This window comes from Danio rerio, chromosome 23 (genome assembly GCF_049306965.1).
Source record: "Danio rerio strain Tuebingen ecotype United States chromosome 23, GRCz12tu, whole genome shotgun sequence".
NCBI lineage: Eukaryota > Metazoa > Chordata > Actinopteri > Cypriniformes > Danionidae > Danio > Danio rerio.
The window spans coordinates 16,348,038-16,373,409 of NC_133198.1; the positions used below are offsets into that span (position 1 = coordinate 16,348,038).

Sequence of the window (25,372 nt, forward strand, 5' to 3'; positions counted from 1 at the left end):
TGATGACGCCATAATTATTTTTAGCACTTTTACAACATAAAAATACCAAAACAGTGCCTTGTTTATATTTAATAGACTTTATATTGATTTTTAGAGCAAACAATACCAAAGTTTTAACTTTAGAAGCATTAAATATTTCAATAAAGCCATTTTCAAATATGGAAGACATGCTTTCAGATCTTAGAATAAAACAAACCCAAAGGGACAGTTCATTAAAAACATTTAGTACAGGTATATGGACCCCAATAATATGATTTTAACTCTGATTAAGAGTCTACCATGTAAACAGCATTTTTTATTAATTATAAACTGATTAAGTTCATAATTGAGCTAAATAGATGGAATTAAGATGTGAAGTATGCCGATTTCAGTGGCATTATTGAAGACATGTAGCACCTTTATAAAACTATTACTGCCTGTCATGAAAGACTTTTCACTGCGTTTTGCGACAGGATAGTCCACCACCTACCGAGTCAGTAAAAGGACAAATACACCTGCATTGCGAAGTGCTGAGACTTTTTTTCCCTTCCATTCGGCATGCGTTATTAAGGTCTATTAAAACAACACTCTTCCACCAGTCCGATCATTCAATACCCTAGTTTGTCACACTGGATCGGTCTTAAACCTTTTGTTTATTTTAAACGAATCTTTTATACGACTCGAAAGATGAGACCTCTCAGGGAGTAATTCGTTCTTTGCACATGCGCACATTTGTGCAGGTGGAGTAGGAGGTTAGTTCATCGTAGTCCTCTATCGGGTTTGAGTCGTTCGTTCTTCACATAAGAGACAGAAGCCAGTCATATGCATTTAGAGCTGGAAAAAGATTTGATCCATTCATTTCTCGAGTTCTCCGTTTCGTTATCTCTTTACATAGTCACATGATGAACGAACGCTTCAAAAGGTGAACTAATCATGGGTGTTTCTGGCTCAGACTGTAAGCTTTTTATTGCATTTTTTAAACTTTTAAAGTTTAATTATTTATTTTTATTGGTTTCAAAAAGGGTTAACTATTGATTTAAGAAAACGGAGATATTGTACCAATCTGCAGAATACATTTTAAAGAAGAAAAAGAAAAAAAACTAATTAAAGTAATTAACCTTGTTTTTGAGAAATTATATAAGCCTATACATGGGAAGCCATTTTTGATTTATTTTTTATTAGTTAAGCTTATACGGGACTGTCAGTGTCAGGTGAACGAACGACTCATTTGAAGACCTGTCAGAAGAGCTGAGCAGAGCTGATCATAAATAAAACAGCAGATGTGTGCAAAATGAAGCATTGTATTGAGACAATGTTGTAGCATTGCATTGTATAGTAGTGTTTTAGTTATGACTTGTATGTAGTAGTGCGATTAACGTTTGGGCTAGTTGTAGATGTTTAGAAGCATCGTAACATTTTAATGTTAATTTGAATGAAAGTGAAAGTGAGAAACTGCAGTTAAAGTCAAAAAATTAAAAGCCTGAAATTACATGAAACTCTAGAGGAAACATGAATAGCAATCACGTTGAGTTATTAGCTATAACATGTAAAACAGAATCATGGAAGAAACTTTCAAAAGTAACTTGTGCTATTGCCTTATGTATAGTTTTAATCAGATTAAGGCAAATTCTTTGATTATTGATATCCATATAAAGTCACTGATTCACTCTCCAGTGGTTACTAACCTCTGAGTTTGTTACTTGTGTTGAACACAAAAAGTAGATGTTTCGAAGAACGTTAGGTATATGTAACCATTGACTTCCATAGTAGGACATACAACTATGAAACTATGAAAATCAATGGTTACATGTTTCTAACATTCCACAAAACAAAACTGGTTTGACTTTTGCTTGAACTATCCCTTTAATACTACTCAAACCTCGTATATCCAGAGAAACTCATCAATTTCAAAAAGTCACTTGATATTTGAAAACTGTACATTTATTTACAAACAAATATTCCAAGTTATAAATACATTCTTTTTTCCAATTGAAGTGATACATCGACCAATATCTCCTTGATACTGTAAGTACAGCTCCTCTGGTCTTCCAGTGACATGCCGCCTCATGTAAATGCGTCACAAGTGTGTGTAAGTGGATGCGCCACCTCCATCTGTTCCTCCACCCACACACACACTCCTCTGTGGCTCTTTCAGGACGAGTCTCACATCTGACATCTCCAGCACCCACTCTGGAAGAACAGTAATGAGTCAGGGAAAACTTCATCCGACGCCCAAACCGCTTCTGCACTCATCTTCTAAGAAACAGACGAGCGAAAGTCCTTTATACGCTCGCTCTTTCTCCTGTCACGTCTCCCAGAGCTGACAGCAGTCCTCGCATTTCTCCGTCATGTAGAGGTATGAATTGATGGCTTCCTTCAGGCCCTCGCTCACCAGAGAATCCTCAGCTCCTTCTTTAGTCTGACTGAAGATCATGGAGCTGCACAGAGAGATTTGAAGGAGCTTTAATATGAGAGCGCCAGTGCAACATTAGGGGTTTAATTGTGAATTCACTTTTGAAACATTCCATTTTTTTTTTTATTCTTGTTTGATGAGTGCCTTAGAGTTCAAAAGTTGAGTCTAAATGTTTTTAATCTATTCAGCTAATCTCCAGGTTTGGAGGGAGAGCTCTTAGCTTAGCGTAAATAATTGAATTAGATTAGACCGTTAGCATCTTTCTTAAAAATAAAGTTCTGATAGTTACCCTATTAAAGCGTGACTTCTGTAGTTACATTGTGTACTAAGACTGACGAATAATAAAATGTATCAGAACTATACTAATTCTGGTGTAATTTGCTGCTGTACCATGGCTGCAGCAGGCGCCATGGTAACTAGGTAACAACATTGTATATTATCATGCCTGGCACTATTTTCAGGTGCTGCATATTACATCTGCGGCAGTCATGGTATAGCAGCAATGTACGGAAGAGTAAAGCCTTAAATATGAAAAAGCTTGAAACATTTTTGAGATGCTAATGCTCTAATTCGATTGCATGATTTATGCTAAGCTAAGCTGAAAGTGCTACCACCAGAGCTGTAGAGAGTTTTTTATATTTAGTAAATGTTTCAAATGTAGTTTATCAGACTCATTTGAGCACATATATTAATTACAGTATGTACATTTTTAGTATTTACTTTTAGTCTGGAGTTTCCATTCAGCATTATTTTATGCACATTAGGCTAAAATGTGCACAAAAATCTGTTCATGGATACATGGCTATTTTGGAAACTTGTATTGTGGCGTGTTTGACGCACCTGTCAACATCTTTCCAGTTGATAGTTGGCCTTTTCACCGCAACCGGAGGAGCGCCATTGACCACAGGGACATTGTTGGATCCGATGATGAAGCACGGCTCTCCGAGAGTACAGCACAACCCGTCCGATACTTCTGAAGGACAGTTCACTATTACATTCCAGCCACAACACACACATACTTTGCTACTGAAACTCATGCTTAAAGAGATAGTTCACCTAAACATAAATCCTGTCACCATTTACTCACCCTCAACTTGTTTCAAAGATGTTTGGAATTAAACAAAATAGAAGATATTTGAGGAAAATGTTAGAAATGGCCATTGACTTGCATAGTATTTGTTCTTCCTACTATGGAAGTCAATGAGTACTGGCTTCCAACATTCTTCAGAATACCTTTTGTGTTCAACAGAGGACATAAACTCAAAGGTTTGGGAAACACTTGAGGGAGAGTAAAAAGATGGGCCATTTCCTCTATCCAGTGGTGAATGAAATTAATCAATGACTAAGGTCAAAATACAGATACTGTGCTCTAGTCCACTATTAAACCTGTAAACGCATGAACTTTCCTTCACTTGTTCCCTCGAGGAAGTCTCCAGTACCATTTTGACGATCACTTGATTTTAGGTAAGTCTTTAGCTAGTCTGCTTTAAATGTCCACTCTAGCAGCTATGTCCAAGAATGGAACGTGATTGTGACATAACAACGGTGAAGTTTCCTAGTGCTCAAGGGTTTAGGGCATTCTAATTGTTTGACGTAATCAACACTGTACATCTGAGGGAACAAGACCTAAGGAAGTTAGCCTAAAGGGCATACAAATTGGACTAATGCAGCCCTGCTCTATCCGAATCTTCACTTAAATCAGTAAATCGTTAAACTGAAGACTCACTCCAACTGAATTAATTGAATCAGTGAGTCATTATTTCTCTATGAAGAATTAATGAAGACTCTCAGAAGACTCACTCTGATTGGATTATTTTAATCTGTATACCATTAACTGGGGTGAAGACTGATGGTTTACCAGATTGATTAAATCACTGAGCCATTAACTGGTTTGAAGGCTCAAGCTGCGTCCCAAATGGCACACTATACACTATGCACTCATGCACTATGTACTTATGCACTTACACACTCAACAGGATAGTATATGTATGTAGTGCTGTCCCAAATGGCACACTAATGTTTTTTTACTAAGCGGAAATTCAAACCGTTTCCCTGATGACGTTTGACTGTTGCCAAATCAGTGAAATAAACGACTGAATTATCAAGTAATACCTGCCGTGAGTATTGCCGCATTCACCATCCGGAGGCGCTATAATTACTCTCGTAGGAGAATTTTGCTTTCACTATCCAAAATAAATAAAGTTATTCAACATGTGCGTCCGATCGCTCCGCCCCTTCCGCTACGTAAGCAAACCTGCGGTCGTTGAGTGCGTGAAGTGTCCATCATTACACACTTCGTTTTAGCGGCTGAATGAGTGCATCATCCGGGTAATTAAAGTGCACTTATTATTTTGAGAGTTTTCAATGTGAACACACTACTTACACTATTTATACTACAAAATGGCGTAAAATAGTGCATAAGTATGCGATTTGGGACGCAGCTTCACTCTTACTATGTTGATAGAATCAGTGAGTCGTTAACTGGAGTGAAGAGTCGCTTTTACTAGAATTAAATCAGTGAGTCATTAACTGGAAGACTCACTCTGAATAGGATTACTTTTATCTGTAAACCATTAACTGGAGTGAAGACTCGCTAATACCAAATTGAGTAAATCAGTGTGTCATTAACTGGAACACTCAATCTTACCAAATTGATTGAATCAGTGAGTCATTAACTGGAAGACTCACTCTGATTTGGATTACTTTTATCTGTATTCCATTAACTGGAGTGAAGACTCACTCTCATCAAATTGATTGAATCAGTAAGTCATATACTGGAAGACTCGCTCTTACTGAATAGATTGAATCAGTGAGTCATTAACTGGAGTGAAGACTCGCTCCTACCAAATTGATTGAATCAGTGAGTCATTAACTGGAAGACTAACTCTTACCAAATAGATTGAATCGGGGAGTCATTAACTGGAGTGAAGACTCGTTCTTACCGAATTGATTGAATCATTGAATCATTAACTAGAAGACTAACTTTGGTTGAATTATTTTAATCTGTATATCATTAACTTGAGTGGAGACTAGTTCCAACCATATTAATTGAATCAGTGAGTCATTAACTGGAAGACTCGTCATCATTCAGACCAAATCATCTGTATCAGCGAGCTGCTAACTGAAGATTCACTGAGTTTTATCTGAGCTAAAGTAAAATACTTTGTCACTGTCCACCACTGGTATTGCGTTATATCAGTGTCATGCACACATCCAGCAATGACCCAGGCAATAAGTGTCAATGAAGTGTGTGTTAGTGTGTACTGTACCTGAATAGTGCGCGATCATGTCTGAGAGGGTCCTGAAGGTGAGTCCAGGAGAGATGTAGAACCAGCCGTTGTCGATACAGCTGATACGGTAGTGTTTGACAGATGCACGCTCCTGTGAGCCGCTTTTGCGCACTGACAGAGTGTAGTTACCTAGAGAGGGAAAATAAAGACAAATGTTGCTAGAGTATTCTAGGTGGTTGCTTTCCAGTTGTTGATGTGTTCAGGATGGTATTCAACATGTTGCTATGCTGTTCTTAAGGTGTTCTGGGTGAATGCTTTGAGAATGTATTCAGAATGGTATTTAATACATAGATGTGCAGTTTCTAGTGTGTTCTGGGTGGTTGGTATGCAGCTGATAATGTATTAAGAATGTTACGTTTCTCTATATTGTTGTGGCTGGTTTCTATGCTGTTTTCGAGGCAATCAATATGTTAGTTAACAAGTTGCTAGGATGATCTGGATGTTGCTGTGCTTTTCCTATGGTATTCAGAATGCTATTTTGCCAGCGCATGTTGTTATTCTCTAAGCGAACAGGGGTCCGTTCTTCGTACGTGGATTACTCAGTTAGCTGGATTTGGATATTGACGATTTGACACGATCCAGGATCGTTTCGTTCTTCAAAGCTGATCCGAGAGTTGTTGTCATAGCAACAGTTCTGCCAGGTTAAACCTGATCGGGAGCAGGTTCAATTTATATAAACAGGATTAGATCGGCTCAGTTCAAGCAAATGTAATACAGAAAGTATGTTCTCAATTCTGATATTTTCTTACATTAGTAGTTATATACACTTGGGAAAAGAGTAAATACTTTTAAAACTATATATATATATATATATATATATATATATATATATATATATATATATATATATATATATATATATAACTATAAGTTATAGTTATTCATAAAATAAATAAAGTTATATATATTAATAAAACTTATGCAATCTGCACTCTCGAAATGAAAGTACAAAGCCTTCCACCTGGTGGTGCACAGAGAAAACTTTTTGATATGAACTTTTTAGATCGCTTAGTACAAATTGTGTATAATAAACATATGTGAAATTTTTAAAGCAATAATACATTTATGCAGTCATGAACATGTTTTGATAGTTAATATGTCAGTGATTTGATGCTTCACAATAGTTGCAGACACCTTTACCAATATCAAAATGCTTTTGTAAACAACCAGTTATTCTTTACACCGATTAAAAAACGGCTACTAAAATAAAGAAAATCTTTTCTAAATGTAGAACTAAATAGGCATTGATATGCATTAAAATACATGATAAATACTCTTGCGTGTCATATTTAACAAGCCGTTTACTGCTAATTGGACGTAATTTTGCTCACATGGATGATTGAATATTAATCAGATGATGTCATTACGCTGCTGTGACGTCAGCCAATCGTTGCATTGCTGATCATGATTTCGAGGATCGATAGATCTGTCCTTCACAACACACACAGCGATCTCAGATCAGTTTATCCAGACATTCTAATCTAATTCGCGAACTTGTTTGAAGAACCAAATTAGCGAGAGATCAGTTAACAAGATTAAAAGATCCAGGAACTGCCAAATCATCTTAGATTATTTAAGCGAGGTACGAAGAACAGACCCCAGGTAATCTCAGCAAGTTAATCCACTAAAAACAGTTTGTTTTGGTAATCTTTAATCAAAATTTGCTTTCGTGTTTGAAGTGGTGGTGCTTTACTGTTGCTGTCATTTTGACAACTTCAGACACAATATACTTAACCACGCCCCTTTTACAATTAGTTTGTTATGAGGCAATGATGATTTAAAATGTAAGCCCCGCCCCCTACTCAATATAAATTTTTTGTTGGAAATCGTCATAATGAAATAAACGCCTCAGCAACTTTTAGTTCACGTGGACTTAAAGAATAGTAGTAAACATGTTGCAATTAAGGTGCCATGGTGATCAGGGGTCCATTCTTCGTACCTCGCTTAAATGATCTAAGATGATTTGGCAGATCCCGGATCTTTTAATCTTGATAACTGATCTCTGGCTAATTTGGTTCTTCAAACGAGTTCATGAATCAGATTAAAATGGATGAACTGATCTGAGATTGCTGCATGTGTTGTAAAGAACAGATTTATCGATCTTTAAAATCATGATCAGCAATGCAATGATTGGCTGACAGCACAGCAGGGTAATGACATCATCTGATTAATATTCAATTATCCATGAGAGCAAAATTACATCAAATTCATAAGAAAACAGTTTGTTAAATATGATAAGCATGAACTTTCCACCTTTGTTGTGGGCTGCAGGCTTTACACTTTCATGTGGCAAAAGTATTTAGCAAATTAATTAGGTTTACAGTTAGAGTGGATTTTCTTTATTATAGTAACCATGACAGTATTATAGTAGCAGGTTTCTTAATCGGTGTAAAGAATCACTGGATGTATACAAAAGCATTTTGATATTGGTAAAGGTGTCTGCAACTTTAGTAAAACATCAAAACACTGTCATACTAGCTGTCAAAACATGTTCACGACTGCATAAATGTATTATTGTCTTAAAATGAAGTCACATATTGTGCATGTCTATTATCAAACACAAATTGTACTAAAGCGATCTAAAAAGTTCATATCAATAAATGTTCTCATTGAACCACCAGGTGTTAGTACTTTTATTTTTGAGTGCAGATTGCATACGTTATATCAATATATATATTTTTAACATTATATATAGTTAAAAATGTATTTACTATATTTCCCATGTGTATAAAACTACTACTGTAGGAAAATATCAGCATTTGTTACATACTCATATGTGTAATCAGTATTCCCTTTGCTTAAACGGACACAATCTAATTCGGTTTATATGAAATGAACCTGCTCTCCAGCAGGTTTGAGCTACCAGAACTGTTGCTATGACAACAACTCTCGGATCAGATTTGAAGAACGAAATGATCCTGAAGTGTCAAATCGTCAATAAACAAATCCAGCTAACTGAGTAATCCACAGACAAAGAACGGACCCCTGGGTGATGTTAGTCAGCATAAAACAAAAAAATAAGCCCACCCATGACTTTTGGATGAAAATTGGATTAAAAATTAAAAATAGTTAATTAAACTGTAGGTAAATACCACATTTGTGTATTAACAAACATTTCTGTATCAATAAGTATTGTTAAAAAATAAAACATATGAAGTGAGGGTGTGTGAATTGAGTGTGTTTACACCAAACACTCCAAAAAGAGAAAGTACATTTTAAATATTAAGAAGACACAACGTGTTAACAACTTTATCTAGGTTTCAATGCAGGATGATAAAACAACCTTAAATAATTCATAGATCAGTGGTTTCCAAAGTGGGGGTCAGGACAACGAGGGGAGGTCAATTGATGATTTCCAAAAATGTTATTCAGTTTATTAAACTATTAGAATGACCATATTTTAATATTTTATCTATAACCTACAGAAGAAAAATATAGCTTGAAATAGTTATGTTAAAAACAATGTGCTAATAAAAAGCCATCAGCCTTTCCATTTTTTGCGAGCCCTGAGGTGATTATGTTAAATTAAAGAGACAGTACGTTGATTTTATAGCACCATGTTAAACTTTAGCACCTTTATGGCCCTGACGTACATTAAAAGTAAATAAAGGGCCACAACTGAACATAGAGGAGGGTCTGCGAGTGATTTTTCAAAATTAATTGATTAGTAGACTTTTGGTATGTGTGCTCCGTTGTGTGCAAAGTTTATATTTAGAACTACCTCAGAGGATATTTGGGGTCAAGAGTCACTGGCATTGTTATTTTGGGGGTCGTGGGCTGAAGATTGTGGGAACCCCTGCACTAGATGACAGAGTATAGTTCATAGAAAAAGTGCAAAGTGTCTTGTGTCATCTGTGTATCAGTACCTGGAAAGGTCTCGCTCTCTCTGATGAGGAAAGAGCCGGGCTGATTATGAGGGAGCATCAGCAGTTCCTCCGATTTCCGTTTGCTGAGACCCACAAACTGCCACCTGCATGAACACACACACATGTGAGTGACGTGTATGAGAACAAAACCGAAGCAGAGGAAAAAGCAGTAGGCAGAGTACTCTGTAAGAGGGTCACGGTGTGTCCTCACTGTAGTACAACAGCTGAGCCCACTCAGAAAAACTACAGCTGACATCAGCAGAGCACCCCTGGGGGAATCATGATGTCACCCACACCATCAGCCAGACCACCCATAGTGTGATGTCATAATGTATGCACACAGTCAAGCAAGCCACTCTTCTCGCATGTGACGACTCCATTTCAGATTATGGTTCGCACGAAAGTCCCTTCGAGGCAAGTCATTTGACTCAGCGGCCATCTTTGAAACACCTCGCATGCATGTAAACGCAGCTGCTATCTCTTTGAATGAAGAAACATCAAATTCTGCTTGACTGTTTGGCTGGCCTATTTCAATTTTAGATTTGGAATCACCAATGAAATTTAAGAATAACTGGCTAATGAATTTAGTTTCTAAATGTAAATGGATCAGATCAAAAACACATTAGGTTGCACAACCTAATGTGCATTCACACCTAATTGGAACAAGACCATGAAAACCAACATCTATGTTAAACGGCTTTGACACAATCTATATCAGAGGTCACCAATCTCGTTCAACTCGCCTCAACACACCTGCCTCAGTGTTTCAAGTAAACCAAGTAAGACTGATTAGCTTGTTCAGGTGTCTTTGATTAGGGTTGGAGCTAAAATCTACAGGACACAGGACCTCCAAGAACGAAATTGGTGATCCCTGATCTACATTGTAAAGGCGCTATAGAAATAAACATGAGTTGAATAATTTATAGAGGATACGATCAGATGGCATTCGGTCAATAAAACTATGTGATTACTTTAAGAATGAATATCTGACACAATATCATCCTTTGAAAAACGCTGCGTTCGATCACACTAAAAGTCTTCTGAAGTAATTTACAACGTATTTCTGACTTCAAATCTTCTTTCAAAATGACAGAGGCTTCTTTGTTTACAGGTTTGCCGTCATGTGATTTGCGTTTGAATGACGGAGGCGGGAATTCGTTTAAAACACTGAGGTCAGACTGGGAAAGACTGTATGTGTGGCATTCGTTTAAAACAGATTGCAAAACCAGAGAACATTTGTTTTTAAATGTAGTTGGTTTGTATAAAAGTAGAGGTTTCCAGGTTGATATCTATATATTTCCCATGTCTGTGAGGCAAGTATTCAGTACAATTGTCAACCCCAGAGGGTTCATAACAATGAAGCTGCAGAAACGGTCATAAAATCACACATCTCTATTGAGCCTCTCTGTCAAAGAATCGTTTCACTTTGAGTCTATATCAATGAAAGATTGGCTCCTTTACTAGAAGGCGGGGCTTCCTTCACTATTATATGAGTGACACTCTTGTGGTATAATCCATAAACATACTGAAAACTGAGAGAGAGGTATGTTGTCTTTGTGCGTTATAATCATAAAAATGATGTAAATAAGTTTAAAATAAAGTAAACGTAACTTAATAATCCTGATTTTTTTTTTTTTGCATACCATAGTGTTTCTCAACCACGTCATGGAGGATCCCCAGCACTGTATGTTTTAGATGTCTCCTTTGTCTCACCCATTACAGGTCTTTCAGTCTCTGCTAATGAGCTGATGACCTCAATCAGGTGTGTTTGGTTAAGGAGACATAGAAAATGTGCAGAGCTGGTGGTTCTCCAGGAACATGGTTGAGAAACTCTGCAGTACAATAATGTTTCATACGCAACTCTAATGTCACTGCGCAGAAAGTTATTCAGGTTTCCGAAAGTAACTTGTCAATTGTAATAAGTGGTCTTTTAATGTTTGACTGTATATTTGAAGCTTGTTTGTTTAATTTCTGTTAATTTTAAGTCAGTTTGTTGTGGTTTTGGACATTTGTTCTGGGACTAAATAACATTAGTTAAATGATTAGCTAGCATCGAGGAGAATGAAACCCTCGTTTCCAATTTTTAGAGACACTTCATTTTATTTTTTTATTAAAATCCCTAATCAGAAGTAACTCCCATAATTCACGCAAAGCATAGACGTGTAGGAATGATCTGGAAAGAGCACAACAGTCTGATTGTGATTACTCACCTGTTGTAGAGTTTGGCGGTGTAGTTGCTGGGGATGTAGCTCTCGTTTCCTGTGGCTGATGAGCTGACTTTAAACCACTCTCCCTCACTGTAACACACACACACACACACGTTATATTATCAGACGTATAACCCTGATCAGACTCATGTTGTGTTGTGTATCAGTGCTCTTACTCTGACAGAATGTTGAGGCGTTCTCCGACTCTAATGGCGCAGTCGCCCGGACCTCTGGATGGATAGTCATACAGAGACACCAGCACATATCTGATACTTTCTACACACAAACACACACACACACATACACACACACAACTTCAGTCAGTCATATTAGCTATTGGTATCTCAACATTTATTTAAGATAAAGATTACACAGACAATTGGTAACCCCATAACTAACATTAACTCATGGAAGATGATGCATTTACTAACATCAACAATACATTTACACAGTATTAATTATTCTTTGTTGATGTTCGGTAACGGAAGTAAAGTGGTTCATAGTTTGTTCTTGTTAACTGAGTGCATTCACTAATGTTACATGTAAACAGTTGATGTCTGATTATTAATAAAGTAAATACATGAACTCATTATTTAAAGTTACCTGTACATTGACTGTAGACATAATAGTTTAACATCATATTTGACACAATTTTACTGCAAACATCTATGAGGTTTGTGACTAAAAAGTGTGTTTTATCATTTTAATCTATTTGATAGAGGTCAAATGCAAGTATTCAGTGTGTAATCACATAAATTCATTTTTATTTTATTTTTGGGGATTTTATGGTGGAAAACAGTAAACAAGGTAAGTTTCTTACATGGGACACCCATGTCAATTGGATCTATTAAAAAACTCCATTATAGGCTTTATTTTTTGCGTGGATTATGGTTTTTATGGTGTTAATTAAACAAATCTTGTATCTTTTTCATCAGTCTGTATTGTGAGAGTGTTATCAGGTATGGTGTATCCACATGGTATGCCAATCTTTCTGTAAATTTGAAATCAAAACTATCAGATTTGCCATAAAGCTTATAGGACTAAAAATCTTTACCAGCACTTAGACTATAGATACGAGCAATGCACTGTAAATGAAGCGAAAATAATTTTGAGCGATCTGTCTCATGTACTCTTCCCATGGTATGATCTCTTACCCTCAGTCAGAAGACACGGAATGTCTCAATGCAAGTGGAGTAGGCTCAAAACTCCCTTATTCCAGTGTCAGTTAGACTTGTTGAACACTAATCAGTAATGCATATGTTTATGTGTGTTTTCTGTGTATGTTTTTCATTTTTTACTGTGTCAGGCTATGCTGAAAAACTCACGAGTCCACAAAAAAATCCCCCCTGCATTCATTTATTTGTTCATTCATTTCATGTTTGTTAAAAGCTTGTCGTTTTGTTCTGATTTTAGACATTGCACATGTACTTTCTACATCCACTGCATTTTTTCCAACTGTAAGGTAAAATGTTACCAATTTCCAACATTCTTCAAAATATCTTCTTTTGTGTTCAACAGAAAAAAAACCACTAAAATAAGTAGAGTAAATCGCAACTAAATATTTATTTTTGGGGCGAAGACCCACTGAATGCTTTCGTAGTAAAACCATACCGTATGTTCTCTTACAGCAGCTTTTCTGTTGTTCATGTATAAAGTGATGCGTGTCTGTACTCACCCATGGTCAGCGGGCCGTTGCTGTCCTCTGTGTCCAACAGGACAGCATGGGCATTGGATCCACGCCGGTCTTTACTGGGCCGACTGCCCATACTGATCTACAGTGTTTACCTGCACAGAGATGATGGGGACCACAATCTGAAGGCAGAAGAGAGAGACAACAAATTAATAAATAAACAAATAAATGAATTAATAACAAAATATTACAGTTAAATGGATTAACAAATAAATACATTGAAATAAATAAACAAATGTAAATAAACTTTAAAACGAATAAATTAATACAAATTAAACAATAAACAGTTTTAATAAATATATACTATTTAATTAAAAAAAATAAAATTAATAAATAGACATTTAATTACCCTAATAATTAAAAACAATCTGAAGGCAGAAGAGAGAGAACAAAGAAACAAATAAATGAATTAATAAATAGAATATTACATTTTAATGAATTAAAGTTAATTAAGTTAAGAAATAAATTAAAACAAATAAACAAATGTAAAGAAAACAAAAATATACAAATTAATAAAAACATTTAACAACAAATATTTTTATAAATAAACAATTTAAATAAAACACATTTAAAAATAAATAAAATTAAATGACCAATTGACCTAATAAAAAACAATCTGAAGGCAGAAGAGAGAACAAACAAATGAATTAACAAATAAAATATTACATTCAAATAAAAAAAAATTCAAATAAAATAAAGATTAAAATAAATGAATACAATGAAACAAATAAAATTTTAATAAATAAATATAAACATGTAATTAAAATACCATAATTTGAAAGAAGAGAGCCAGAGAGAACAAACAAACCAATGACTAAACAAATGAAATAATAGAAAATGACATTTAAATACATTCAAATTAAATAACTCAAATACAATATTTAAATATATTAAATATATAAATAAATAAACCAACATAAAAAAACATTAATAAACAAGCAAAATAAATAAATACAAACTTTATTATATTGAACTGAACCTGAAAATAAACAAATAAATAAAGTAATAAGAGATTTAATAAATTAAAATAAAATACATATACATAAATAAATTAAATTAAATCTGATGTTCGTGAGTTATCAAGCCATGGCTTCTTTATGCAACTCTTTGAACAAAGTGGCAGGATGTCGATAAACCACTTGTGTACTAAGATGAAAACTTTCCATCCACACTTTCATTATCACAGACATGGCCCAAAAAAAAAAAAGAAGAAGAAATGGGGTGGCCGATCTAAAAATAGATCTGCTTTAATGCTGAGAACATTCTGCTGTTTTTAGTCACAATCAGTTACATCACAGTTTTATAGGCCCTGTTTAAGTAAACAACATTTGCATGAAACATTCTGCTCAAACATGTGTTAAACATTTTTTAACAACTCATCTCTAATATCTGATCTATTTTATCTTTGCCATGATGACAGCAATATTTTTTATTTGGACTATTAATTCTGACCCTTTTGATTTTTTTCTTTCTTAAATATTTGAAAATATAATAGTAATTCTGCAGAGGGGGTAATAGTTCTGACTGTATTTTGCTTTTTTTTCTGAGCCAGTTGTAATTACTATTGTAATAAATAATAAGATAAATAATAAATGAATCAAACAAATGTTTAAATTAATCTTTTAATGTCTGGTAAATTTAGAATTTTTTAATTAATTAAATAAATTTAATAAATGCTTAGTTAAATCTTCTTTTTTCCTGAACCAGTATATTTTTTTATAAAATAAAAAGGAAAAATGTATCAACATATTAAACGATGCACATAAAAACTAATTACCTGTTTTTTTCTAGTCTTTATACTTTTATCACAATCTTTCAAATATACCCATTTTTCACCAAAAGGTTATAATTTTTGGAAATATGACATTTTATAATATATATTTTAATATGTAAAAGACAAAATACCTGTTGCTTTATTTCTAAATAAATATATTTTGCAGAATGACAATAGCTACGTTTCTATCAACTATTTTTTGCACATTTTGGAGATGCACATTAAAAAATGGTTTGATGGAAACGCCAAGATGTGCATACATTTAGAAAATGTGCATTAAAAACGTACACGCACAACTGAGTGGGACAAACTTTTATTGGATAAGATAAGATTGGATAAGAAGCTTAAACTGCGATGGAAACACTTTTACTGAACCAAACACATGTTTATTGCGTGTATTCATAGTCTTCTGAGGTGCAAGTCATTCATTAAATGAACAGATTCACGCAGCTTCTCCTGCAGCAAATTCCATTTATACTGCTGATATTTGATGGCAGTTAATCAGGAAGTGACGATTTTGTTCACTTTTAACTCGTTCGCTTTTGACTCGTCAGATGGAAACGCTGCTTTATTCACATATCTTTTATGCGATAATCCAGTTTTGCGCATAAAATTAATTTGCTAATGTAACAACAATTTACAAAAAAATATAAATTATATATATATATATATATATATATATATATATATATATATATATATATATATATATATATATATAATTAATGCCTTGCCTTTGACTTAATCTTTAATCTTCCACTGCCTTCCCACAGCGTTGGTGTGAAAAACAATCACTGTAAAGCCTTTAAAAGACGTGATAACAAACACAAATGCTTTTCTCCCCTTGCGCTGATACTGTTGTATGTTATTACATAGTTTACTACATTGTAATGGAACTATAATTGAAGAGTTCAGATGCAAAAACTTAAGTGCCGTCTGAGATTTCCATCGAAAATAAATAATAAAAGTGATATTACTAAACATACACATAGGAGCCTGATAAAAATGCTCATTTTAGGGGAAAATTTCAGACGGCATTAAGAGTTTTTATGCATCTAAACTCTTCAATTCAATCCCTGCAAATAACGAACGCACAAAATGTCTCCGGTGTTATGATTTCAACATCCTCATGACCCGATAGCTATATTAGCACGCAATACTGAGCTCTGAGAGTAATATTTCTCCATATTGCAAAACAAAGGCACTGATGCTACAGCTATGTGGCATTACAGAGCAGATGGTCAACTGGTGGCACAGATGGGTCTCTCACTGGGTCATCAGGGCCACCAGGTCCAAATTACAGACCTCATACCCACCACACCACAACACAAATGTAACTGATTACATATGAAGACAGCTATCATGGAGTACAACATATACAGAACATTACAAAGAAAGCACATTGAATTAAACTTTAAATATGAAAGTAGAAAGCTGTTAACCCTTTGTCAGGCATAATAACCACCTGGCTGACCTTTTACTCATAGGTTATCATTATTAGTTTAATTGCGTATTACTATTTATCAGAGGGGTGCCAGTGTATTATTTAATACAAGATGTGGGCCAAAAAAGATTTTTTCAAGGTGTGCCCCTTAAAGGGTTCAAAGTAACATACGCATTCAAAAATAGATAATTTCTCAATTTTTTATGAATGTTTAACATCATATCTAGATTTTAGTCAAATATAAGAGCAAGGCTACTAACGTCCTGTTGTAGATAGGGCTTGTTATGGCTTTCTTTTAAGCCTAGAGGTTTTGTTTCAAATGTGCAACAAAGAGGACTAAAATGTTGGTAAATAATATTGAATTAGGGCAAAATGGTGGCCTCGGTGGTTGGCACTGTCGCCTCATGGCAAGAAGGTTCGAGCTCCAACTGCTGTGACACTATTCTGCTGAACACATTTCAATTCTCAGCCCTAAAATGAAGTCAGCAAAATGTTTAGAAAAATAATCAGCAGAATTTATTTAATAGAAATACAGGGACTTTAACAGAAACCGAATGTGAAACTGAGTGACTATAGTCTAAAGCAGAGATGGCCAAACTTGGTCCTGGAGGGCCGGTGTCCTGCATAGTTTAGTTCCAACTTCCTTCGATACACCTGCTTGAAGTTTCTACACTTTCAGATATAAAGGTACAAGAGCTGTCGCTGGGTTGGTACCTTTTCAAAAGATATACATTTGTGACAAACGGGTCCTTATTAATACCCCAAATGTACATATCAATACCTAAAAAGTACAAAAGTGTGAATTTTTAGGTACTAAGATATACCTTTGAGGTACCAATATGAACCCTTTAAGTACAAATATGTACATTTTGAAAAGACACCACCCCAGTGACAGCTCTTGATTTCTGAGAGTGTAGTATACCTAGAACGAACCTAATTAGCTGCTTCATGTGTGTCTAACTGGGATTGGAACTAAACTTTGCAGGACACCGGCCCTCCAATACCGAGTTTGGGCAACCCTGGCCTAAAGAAAGCTAAGTTTTAGAGGACATCAATCAAAGATAAAGATAAAAATCATTGCAAAAAATGATTGATCAATACTTTGAAACTTGAAACGATTATGTTGTTATCACACTGACAGACACAGATTTCAAAATGGCACACAAAGCCACACGTTTCTTTAAAACTCCCTTGAAGGAAGACTTCTGTGCAAGAGCAGCACGCTTTTCAAGACGATCCTGACTTTGATTCAAGGTTACAACTTTGAAGTTCAGAACTTCTCATGTTTACATGACACACACAGACATGTGTCCCCCTTTTTGTTTAGTAATTAGTTTATTATATAAAGTGTTCATTCCCAGTTTTCTCTCAACCAAAAATGTTTTGGAGGGGGGTTTGTGTGTAATTTTTATGGTACTGGTACCTTGTAAATGCAAGTAAATGCTTAAGAGTAAAAACAGAAATAAAAACAAAGATTATAATCCAAAATTAGAAAGACAAAAACAAATTTCTGAGTATACTGAAGACCAAATGTGACAAAACACCTCAGAACTTTGATGGAATCATACGTTCATTTTCCCAATAATAAAGTGACTGTGACTGTATTATTGGGATAAAAGTCTCATTTAAATTAATATTTCCTATTGGGTGCTATATGATACTATATTTGTGAATATACATTAGATTAGTCTGTACTAAAGAAAAATCTGGAGCTTATCTAACAAAATAACTTGCGATAGCGGTCTAACACAGAGTAGCCTAAATTTATATCTTAGAGACTTTATATATACATTTATAAATATATAAACAAACCTTTTTTTTTTAAAAGAGCAAAAATCAAGAGAAACAAAAAAAATACGACATTCAGTTGCAATTTTGAAGTTTGTATTTACTTTTTGCAATATTTTGCATTAATTTAAACATCATTGTTTCTGTTTCTAAAGATGTTTGGTGACTAAAATAATATTTTAATAAATAAATCCTTAAATACCTTTAATAAGTCTGTTTTGTTTAAATGCACCATAACACATTGCCTATATTCACTATGAAAAGGCTCAAATATTATTTTTTTTTAGGTCAAGTATATACAAATATTCAGCACACGATCTTTGAAACACTTAACATCAATTATCCACTGTAAAAAAAGCTGGGTTCCACACAATTCCTACTTGCTGTCGACACAAATCGATTAAGTTAACTTAAATCTTTTTACAAATTTAAGTAAACTAAACACAACTCAAGAATTGTGTTAAATCACATTTCACAAAACAAAGTATGGCACTCACATCATGGTCCTCAGAGTGGAATTGATGATAATCCTTTCTGCACGAGCAAACAGAGCTCCTCACATGCACATCTGAAAACTGAGATACTGAGAGCAATTTCACCCCCAAGGTTAGGGTTATGGTTAGCTGATGTTCTTAGACTGAGGTGAAGGATGATGTTGATGCTGCTGTGCTCTCTGTGTTTTAGCGTGCACGCTGGAGGCAGGCGGCTTTATTTACTGCACACTTGCAGTTTCCTGTGACGAACAGGTCTAACTGTCTCTCCTTTGCTGACGCACAGATGTCTGAAAGTGAGCGCAGGCAGAAAGGTGTTGTGAAAATGTTTTGAGGTCCTCTAATACACAACACAGATGTCAGCAGAGGGAAAGCTTTTGAATGTCATGATGTCAAGGGCTGATTGACGGCAAGAGAAGAGGCAGATTCAAAACAAAACAACCTGAAATTCCAAATCAAATGAGGTTTCCAAATGAATCAAGGAAGATCGCCATGGTAATAACTGCCATGGAAACTGAATGATCAGATTTGGATTCAGATACTCACCTGTTATAGATGCTAAACAAATAACGACAAATAATGAGCAGTCATTAATATTTTAAACCCTGTCTGGGAAAAACAAAACGATCACATTCTGAGACATGATGGATGCACAATTTTTAAAGCTGGGTTTTAGCACATTAATGCGGCTCTATCATACTTTTATGTTTTATTTTAAGGGTCAAAAATGCATCTCTCATAAAATTAAAATAAAAAAATATATACTTTTTGAAAGGCGGCATGGTGGCTCAGTGGTTGGCACTGTCGCCTCACAACAAGAAGGTCGCTGGTTCAAGTCCCGGTTTGGTCAGTTGGTATTTCTGTGTGGAGTTTGCATGTTCTCCCCGTGTTGGCGAGGGTTTCCTCTAGGTGCTCTGGTTTACTCCACAGTCCAAAGACATGCGAGTGAATTGAATACACTAAACTGGCTTTAGTGTATGAGTGTGTGTGTGTGTGAATCTGAGTGTGTATGGGTGTTTCCCAGAACTAAATTACAGCTGAAATGGAATCCCCTATGTAAAACATATGCTGGAATAGTCATTCCACTGTGGTGACCTCTGATAAGTCAGAGACTAAGCGGAAGAAAAAAAAAAAGAATAAAATTGGTTTGAGGGATTGCTCCCTCAGAGATCATAAAAACTAAAGATGGCAACTAAGGGCATAGATATAGCATGGACAGAGGGGACACGTTCCCAGCAATATCTGCCAACTAATAAAATGTCCCCACCAATAATTTAATAAACTTTGAATAAAAATTTTTTTTAACCTAGACATGCAGAAAGGGTTAAATCATGTTCTCTCTGAGTCGACCCTCCCCTCAAACACATATGAACATTGTGATTGGCTGCGCCTATCCCTGCCGTCATGTGAGAGGCTGTAGGTGCATTCAGATACAAGCAGCGAGTGCCAAAACAAGAATAAGGTGTGTGTGGAGTGACACACAACTGAGGAAGGCAGCGGCAAAATTTTTCCCTGAAGAGTCTAAGTCACATAAGCCCAAGATCGCTACTAAATGAGTCCATCACGATAACGGCGTTAATGCTCATGATTTTTCTCGCTTTAATGCACAGTCTAACGTTATAACAGACTGATACAGTCGGTGAATAATATGCCCTGAAAACTGCAGAATAAACAGCTACATGTAAAAGTATTTGACCCATGCCAGTTCTCTTAATCTCTCAGAGTAACTTGTTGACTGGCCAGCATTTCCTTAGTCAGAAGTTGACCATTTAAATAATAAGAAAAATTCAAACATAATAATAATAATAATAATAATCCAACTTTTGGTCTTTTAACCCCCCTGACTATTTAATTTAACTTAATACATTTTATGAAGTGAGTATTTTTTTTGTGTTCACCCGTCCCCACTCATGTAAAGTGCAAATATATGCCCTTGATGGCAACATATGCCTTGCTTTTATTATATCAGTTAAATTTCATATTCAACAATAAAACAGAATGTTGACAAATGATGTTGGCAGAACTAGTTGATCTACCCTTAAACTCCGTCATTAGCACGACACGAGGAGGACAGTTATGTTTGTTTTAATTTGGTTTGTGGTTAATTCTGAGATCTTATCGTTGTGGTGTATTTAGGCACAAGCTATTCAGTTCATATGCAAAAAAATAATTGATGACAGGCCGTTTTATAATTGTAAAATGAATGTGCTTCTGAGATGGTGATGCACCCATGACATGAAGCAAATAGTTAAATAGACTGGAGATGATTGTTCAGCTACTACAGTCACCACATCTAAATATATTATTCAGTTGTTATTTTTCCAAGACATTTTCAGGTTTTTCTCTTTAAATAGCTTCTGTGTGTAGTTTTGGATTGTTATGCAACTCATTTAAAGCCTTCTGTTTTTGTTTATTATAGTATGGCTCTATACACCAACACAATGGTGGATTTGAAATGAAATGAACAGGATGTGCTTTAACTGCAGACTGTCAGCTTTAATTTGAGGGTATTTACATCCAAATCAAGTGAAGGCTGTAGGAATTCCAACAGTTTGCATATATGCCTCCCACTTGTTAAGGGTCCAAAAGTAATTGGACAATTGGCTTCCAAGATGTTCCATGGCCAGGTGTGTGTAATTCCCTCATTATCCCAATTACAATGAGCAGATCAAAGGTCCAGAGTTCATTTCAAGTGTGCTATTTGCATTTGGAATCTGTTACTATCAACTCTCAACGGATCCAAAGAGCCGTCAAGCAATCCATCATTAGGCTAAAAAACAAAAACTCATTACGTGTGGCCAAAAAAACTGTTGGGAACATTTAAAAAGAAAAAAACGCACCATTGAGCTCAGCAACACCAAAAGATCCGGGAGACCACAGAAACATCTGTGGTGGACGACCAAATAATTATTTTCCTGGTGAAGAAAACCCCCTTCACAATATTTTGCCAGATCAAGAACACTCTCCAGGAGATAGGCGAACTGTATGTGTCAGAGTCAACAATCAAGAGAAGACTACAACAAGATGAATACAGAGGGTTCACCATTAATGTAAACCATTGGTGAGCCTCAAAAACATGAAGGCCTTCACAATGCTCGAACATCATCCTATAGACAGATGAGATCAAGATCAACTTGTACCAGAGTGATGGAAAGAGAAGAGTATGGAAGAAGAAAGGAACTGCTCATGATCCTAAGCAGTGAAGCATGGTGGTAGTAGTGGCGTTGGCATGTATGGCTGTCAATGAAACTGGTTCTCTTGTATTAATTGATGATGTGACTGCTGGCAAAAGCAGCAGGATTAATTCTGAAGTGTTTCATGCAATATTATCTGCTCATATTCAGCCAAATGCTTCAGAAATCATTGGACGACGCTTCACAGTGCAGATGGAGAATGACCCAAAGCATACTGCAAAAGCAAACAAAGAGTTTTTGAAGGGAATAAAGTGAAATATTATGAAAGGCCAAATCAGTCACCTGACCTAAATCCGATTAAGCATGCATTTCATATGCTGAAGACAAAACTGAAGGGGAAATGCCCCAAGAACAAGCAGGAACTGAAGACCATTGCTGTAGAGGCCTGGCAGAGCATCACCAGGAATGAAACAAGCGTCTGATGATGTCTATGCGTTCCAGACTTCAGGCTGTAATTCACTGCAAAGAATTTGCAACCAAGAATTACAAAGTGAAAGTTTGATTTATGATTATTATTCTTTACAAATTACTTTTGGACCCTTAACAAGTGGGAGGCACATCCGCAAACTGTTGTAATTGCAATAGCATTCACCTGATTTGAATGTTAATGCCCTCAAATTAAAGCTGACAGTCTGCAGTTAAAGCACATCTTGTTCGTTTCATTTTAAATTATTCATTTCAATCATCATTATTACTAATTTTATTATTAATGGTATTGGTAATAGAAGTAATAATTACTGGAGTATTAATTTAATTTGAAACTACAAGTTTAGATGTATATGCAATCAGTCATGTAAAGGCCTATACACTTAATAAATGACACAGCATTTCATTGTAATGTAAACCGTATTTTACTGTAGGACAGATATGTTACTGTATTTTAACTTGCAGTGTGAAAATTACTATATATATATATAAATATATATATATATATATATATATATATATATATATATATATATATATATATATATATATATATGCTGTAATTGATTTATCGTAGGTTACTGGCGAATTGTTGCTAGTAAGTTACTGTAAATTCTACAGAAAAATATTAACAGTGTATCTACACACGATCACTTCATAGGTGCAAGAGTTTGTATGTATGAGCAATCATTTCATAGAAATGTTTAAGTAGCATTTGTGCAATAATTAGATGTATTTGATGTATTATATGAGTTTGCTTTTCATGTGTTTGTTGGTGTATAGAGTATTTTACAAGATTTTGCAGCTTCAGTGATTATATCAGGAGTTTATCATCAGTGTCTCATTTGCACCATATAAACTGAGCGTCACTTCATACTAAATGTTAATCGATGCTACTGAAGACGTTCCGATGTTTGTTGCCATGACAAACCCACTGAGATAATTATAGTGATAGTGGGATGACAGGTTACCAGAGTTCAACAAACATCAATTTCAAACCAGCAAATAAAAAAAATCTATAACAGTAAGCAAAAATGACATAAAAGCAGTATCTCTCCTATCAAGCACATGAGACGGGAAGACGACTGAGCACAGATCACTTATCGAATGTGGTCAATGTCTCAAGTGTGTTGTACCTCAGTTTCTATAAATAGCATCTAAATGTGTCATCTCTGACCACATATGTACAATCAATAAAAGCTGAAATCTTGAGTGTGAAGGGAAAGTTTTACAGCTGGCTGAGATGACAGAAAAAGCTTCACTGTCACATATAGTAGTGCATGTTATTACTAGCACATGAAGCAGTGTTTTCAAATCATATGGGTCACTTGAGACATTTTTTCTTGAGGTCCAATTATGGTGTTAGTCAAGGTTTTTAAAAACATTTCGTTTCACTTGACCATGACCAATTGTGGAAATGTCAGTCCTATGCAAGATTCAGTTTTATAATCACAAGCATATTGTACTTACAGTATGTAAACAGCTTACAATGGTAAAAAAAAAAAAAAAAAAAAACACTCACCTCTGTTTATGATCGCCATAAATCACAAGCAGTCTGTAAAAATGTGTGGTTCAGAATTCCTCCAAGTGTGATATCACAAGCCAGGCCAATCACTGCTGACGCTCTGTTGTATTAGTGTAGATCAGTAAGCAGCACTGCATTCAACAAAGAAGCATTCCTATAAAGCTACTAAAAAAATTCAAAGAAGAGCCATGAGTTTGTTTCTTCTGTAATTTACACAATCAGAGAACGTAATTCTGTAAATCAGTGTTTCTCAACTATGTTCCAGAAGAACCACCAGCACTGCATGTTTTTGATTTGTCTCCTTTGTCTGATACATTCATTACAGGTCTTTCAGTTTCTGCTAATGCGCTGATGATCTGAATCAGGTGTGTTTGGTTAAGAAGATTGGTGGTTCTTCAGGAACGTGGTTGAGAGACACTGCTGTAAATTATGCTGCTTTCATTTTAACACTGATTTAATACAAACAATTTATTTTTCAAATGAGATATGTTTAGACATAACCAACTGGGTTTGGGAAACATTTGTGATATAACCTTCAGAAGAATATACTACATAATAAATACAATTATTATTTCACAATTAGTTTTATTAATAAGTATACATATTGTGGTCACACTAATTTGTAATTCCTGTAAACAACAAACCAATAACTAAGATTTTATGGCTGTAGAATGAGATCATACTTTAAGAGTACTAATGAATAGCCAATATCATAACAGAATGAAGATAATAAGCCAGTAGTTATTAGTGGGAATTGGTACTCAAACTATTCACCTTATTCTCCGCCGACGAGCGGGCGCTGCCATTTGAATCTTTTTGGCTTGAGACTTCCGGTCTCATTCACTTCCGTTCATTTTTTGACGTTAAAAACTGCTCATTACGCTGCTTGATGTTGCAATTTGATATTTTCTTAATATATTATTCTACTTGGTCTGTATAGTCATGCAAACATTTGTTTGTAGACCAAGTAGTTTGACCGTTTTCTGCCGTTTATTATTCCTAGTCATTTCTTCCACAGGCGACTGAATCGGAAGTTCTAAGACAATCGCGAAAACAGGCGCACTTCCGCATTTTAGAATAAGATCAATAGTTTACCCATATTTCTACACATCTATGGCTGTGTATGGATTGTGTGCATATATAAAATGCTTGAATTACCAAATAAATTACTTAGTTTATTCATTATACTTTATTTATAAATGAATTGATTACATTTTTATCATATCTTTTAACTGTATCTTGAATTTGGAAGAGGAGGGAGGGTTGAAAAAAAATACATTTGTTT

General features: G+C 35.1%; 1 protein-coding gene and 1 long non-coding RNA gene across 20 annotated transcripts; one reads left to right on the plus strand and one right to left on the minus strand.

The window, feature by feature from the left end:
* Positions 1-1,902: 1,902 nt before the first annotated feature.
* On the minus strand, positions 1,903-25,134 carry sla2b (Src like adaptor 2b). 19 transcript variants are annotated; one of them, XM_073938663.1, is made up of 10 exons: positions 24,862-25,134; positions 24,085-24,187; positions 18,949-19,034; positions 13,431-13,567; positions 11,932-12,031; positions 11,759-11,845; positions 9,549-9,652; positions 5,662-5,811; positions 3,233-3,362; positions 1,903-2,417 (listed from the first exon to the last, which is right to left on the minus strand). In XM_073938663.1, the coding sequence occupies exons 4-10, from the start codon at positions 13,519-13,521 to the stop codon at positions 2,285-2,287; spliced, it is 795 nt and encodes a 264-aa protein (XP_073794764.1). In that variant the 5' UTR covers positions 13,522-13,567; positions 18,949-19,034; positions 24,085-24,187; positions 24,862-25,134; the 3' UTR covers positions 1,903-2,284.
* Positions 2,507-8,301, plus strand: LOC141380593 (uncharacterized). Its single transcript, XR_012398879.1, has 3 exons — positions 2,507-4,289; positions 4,834-6,197; positions 7,285-8,301. It is a non-coding gene; the product is annotated as an uncharacterized lncRNA (long non-coding RNA).
* Positions 25,135-25,372: the final 238 nt, after the last annotated feature.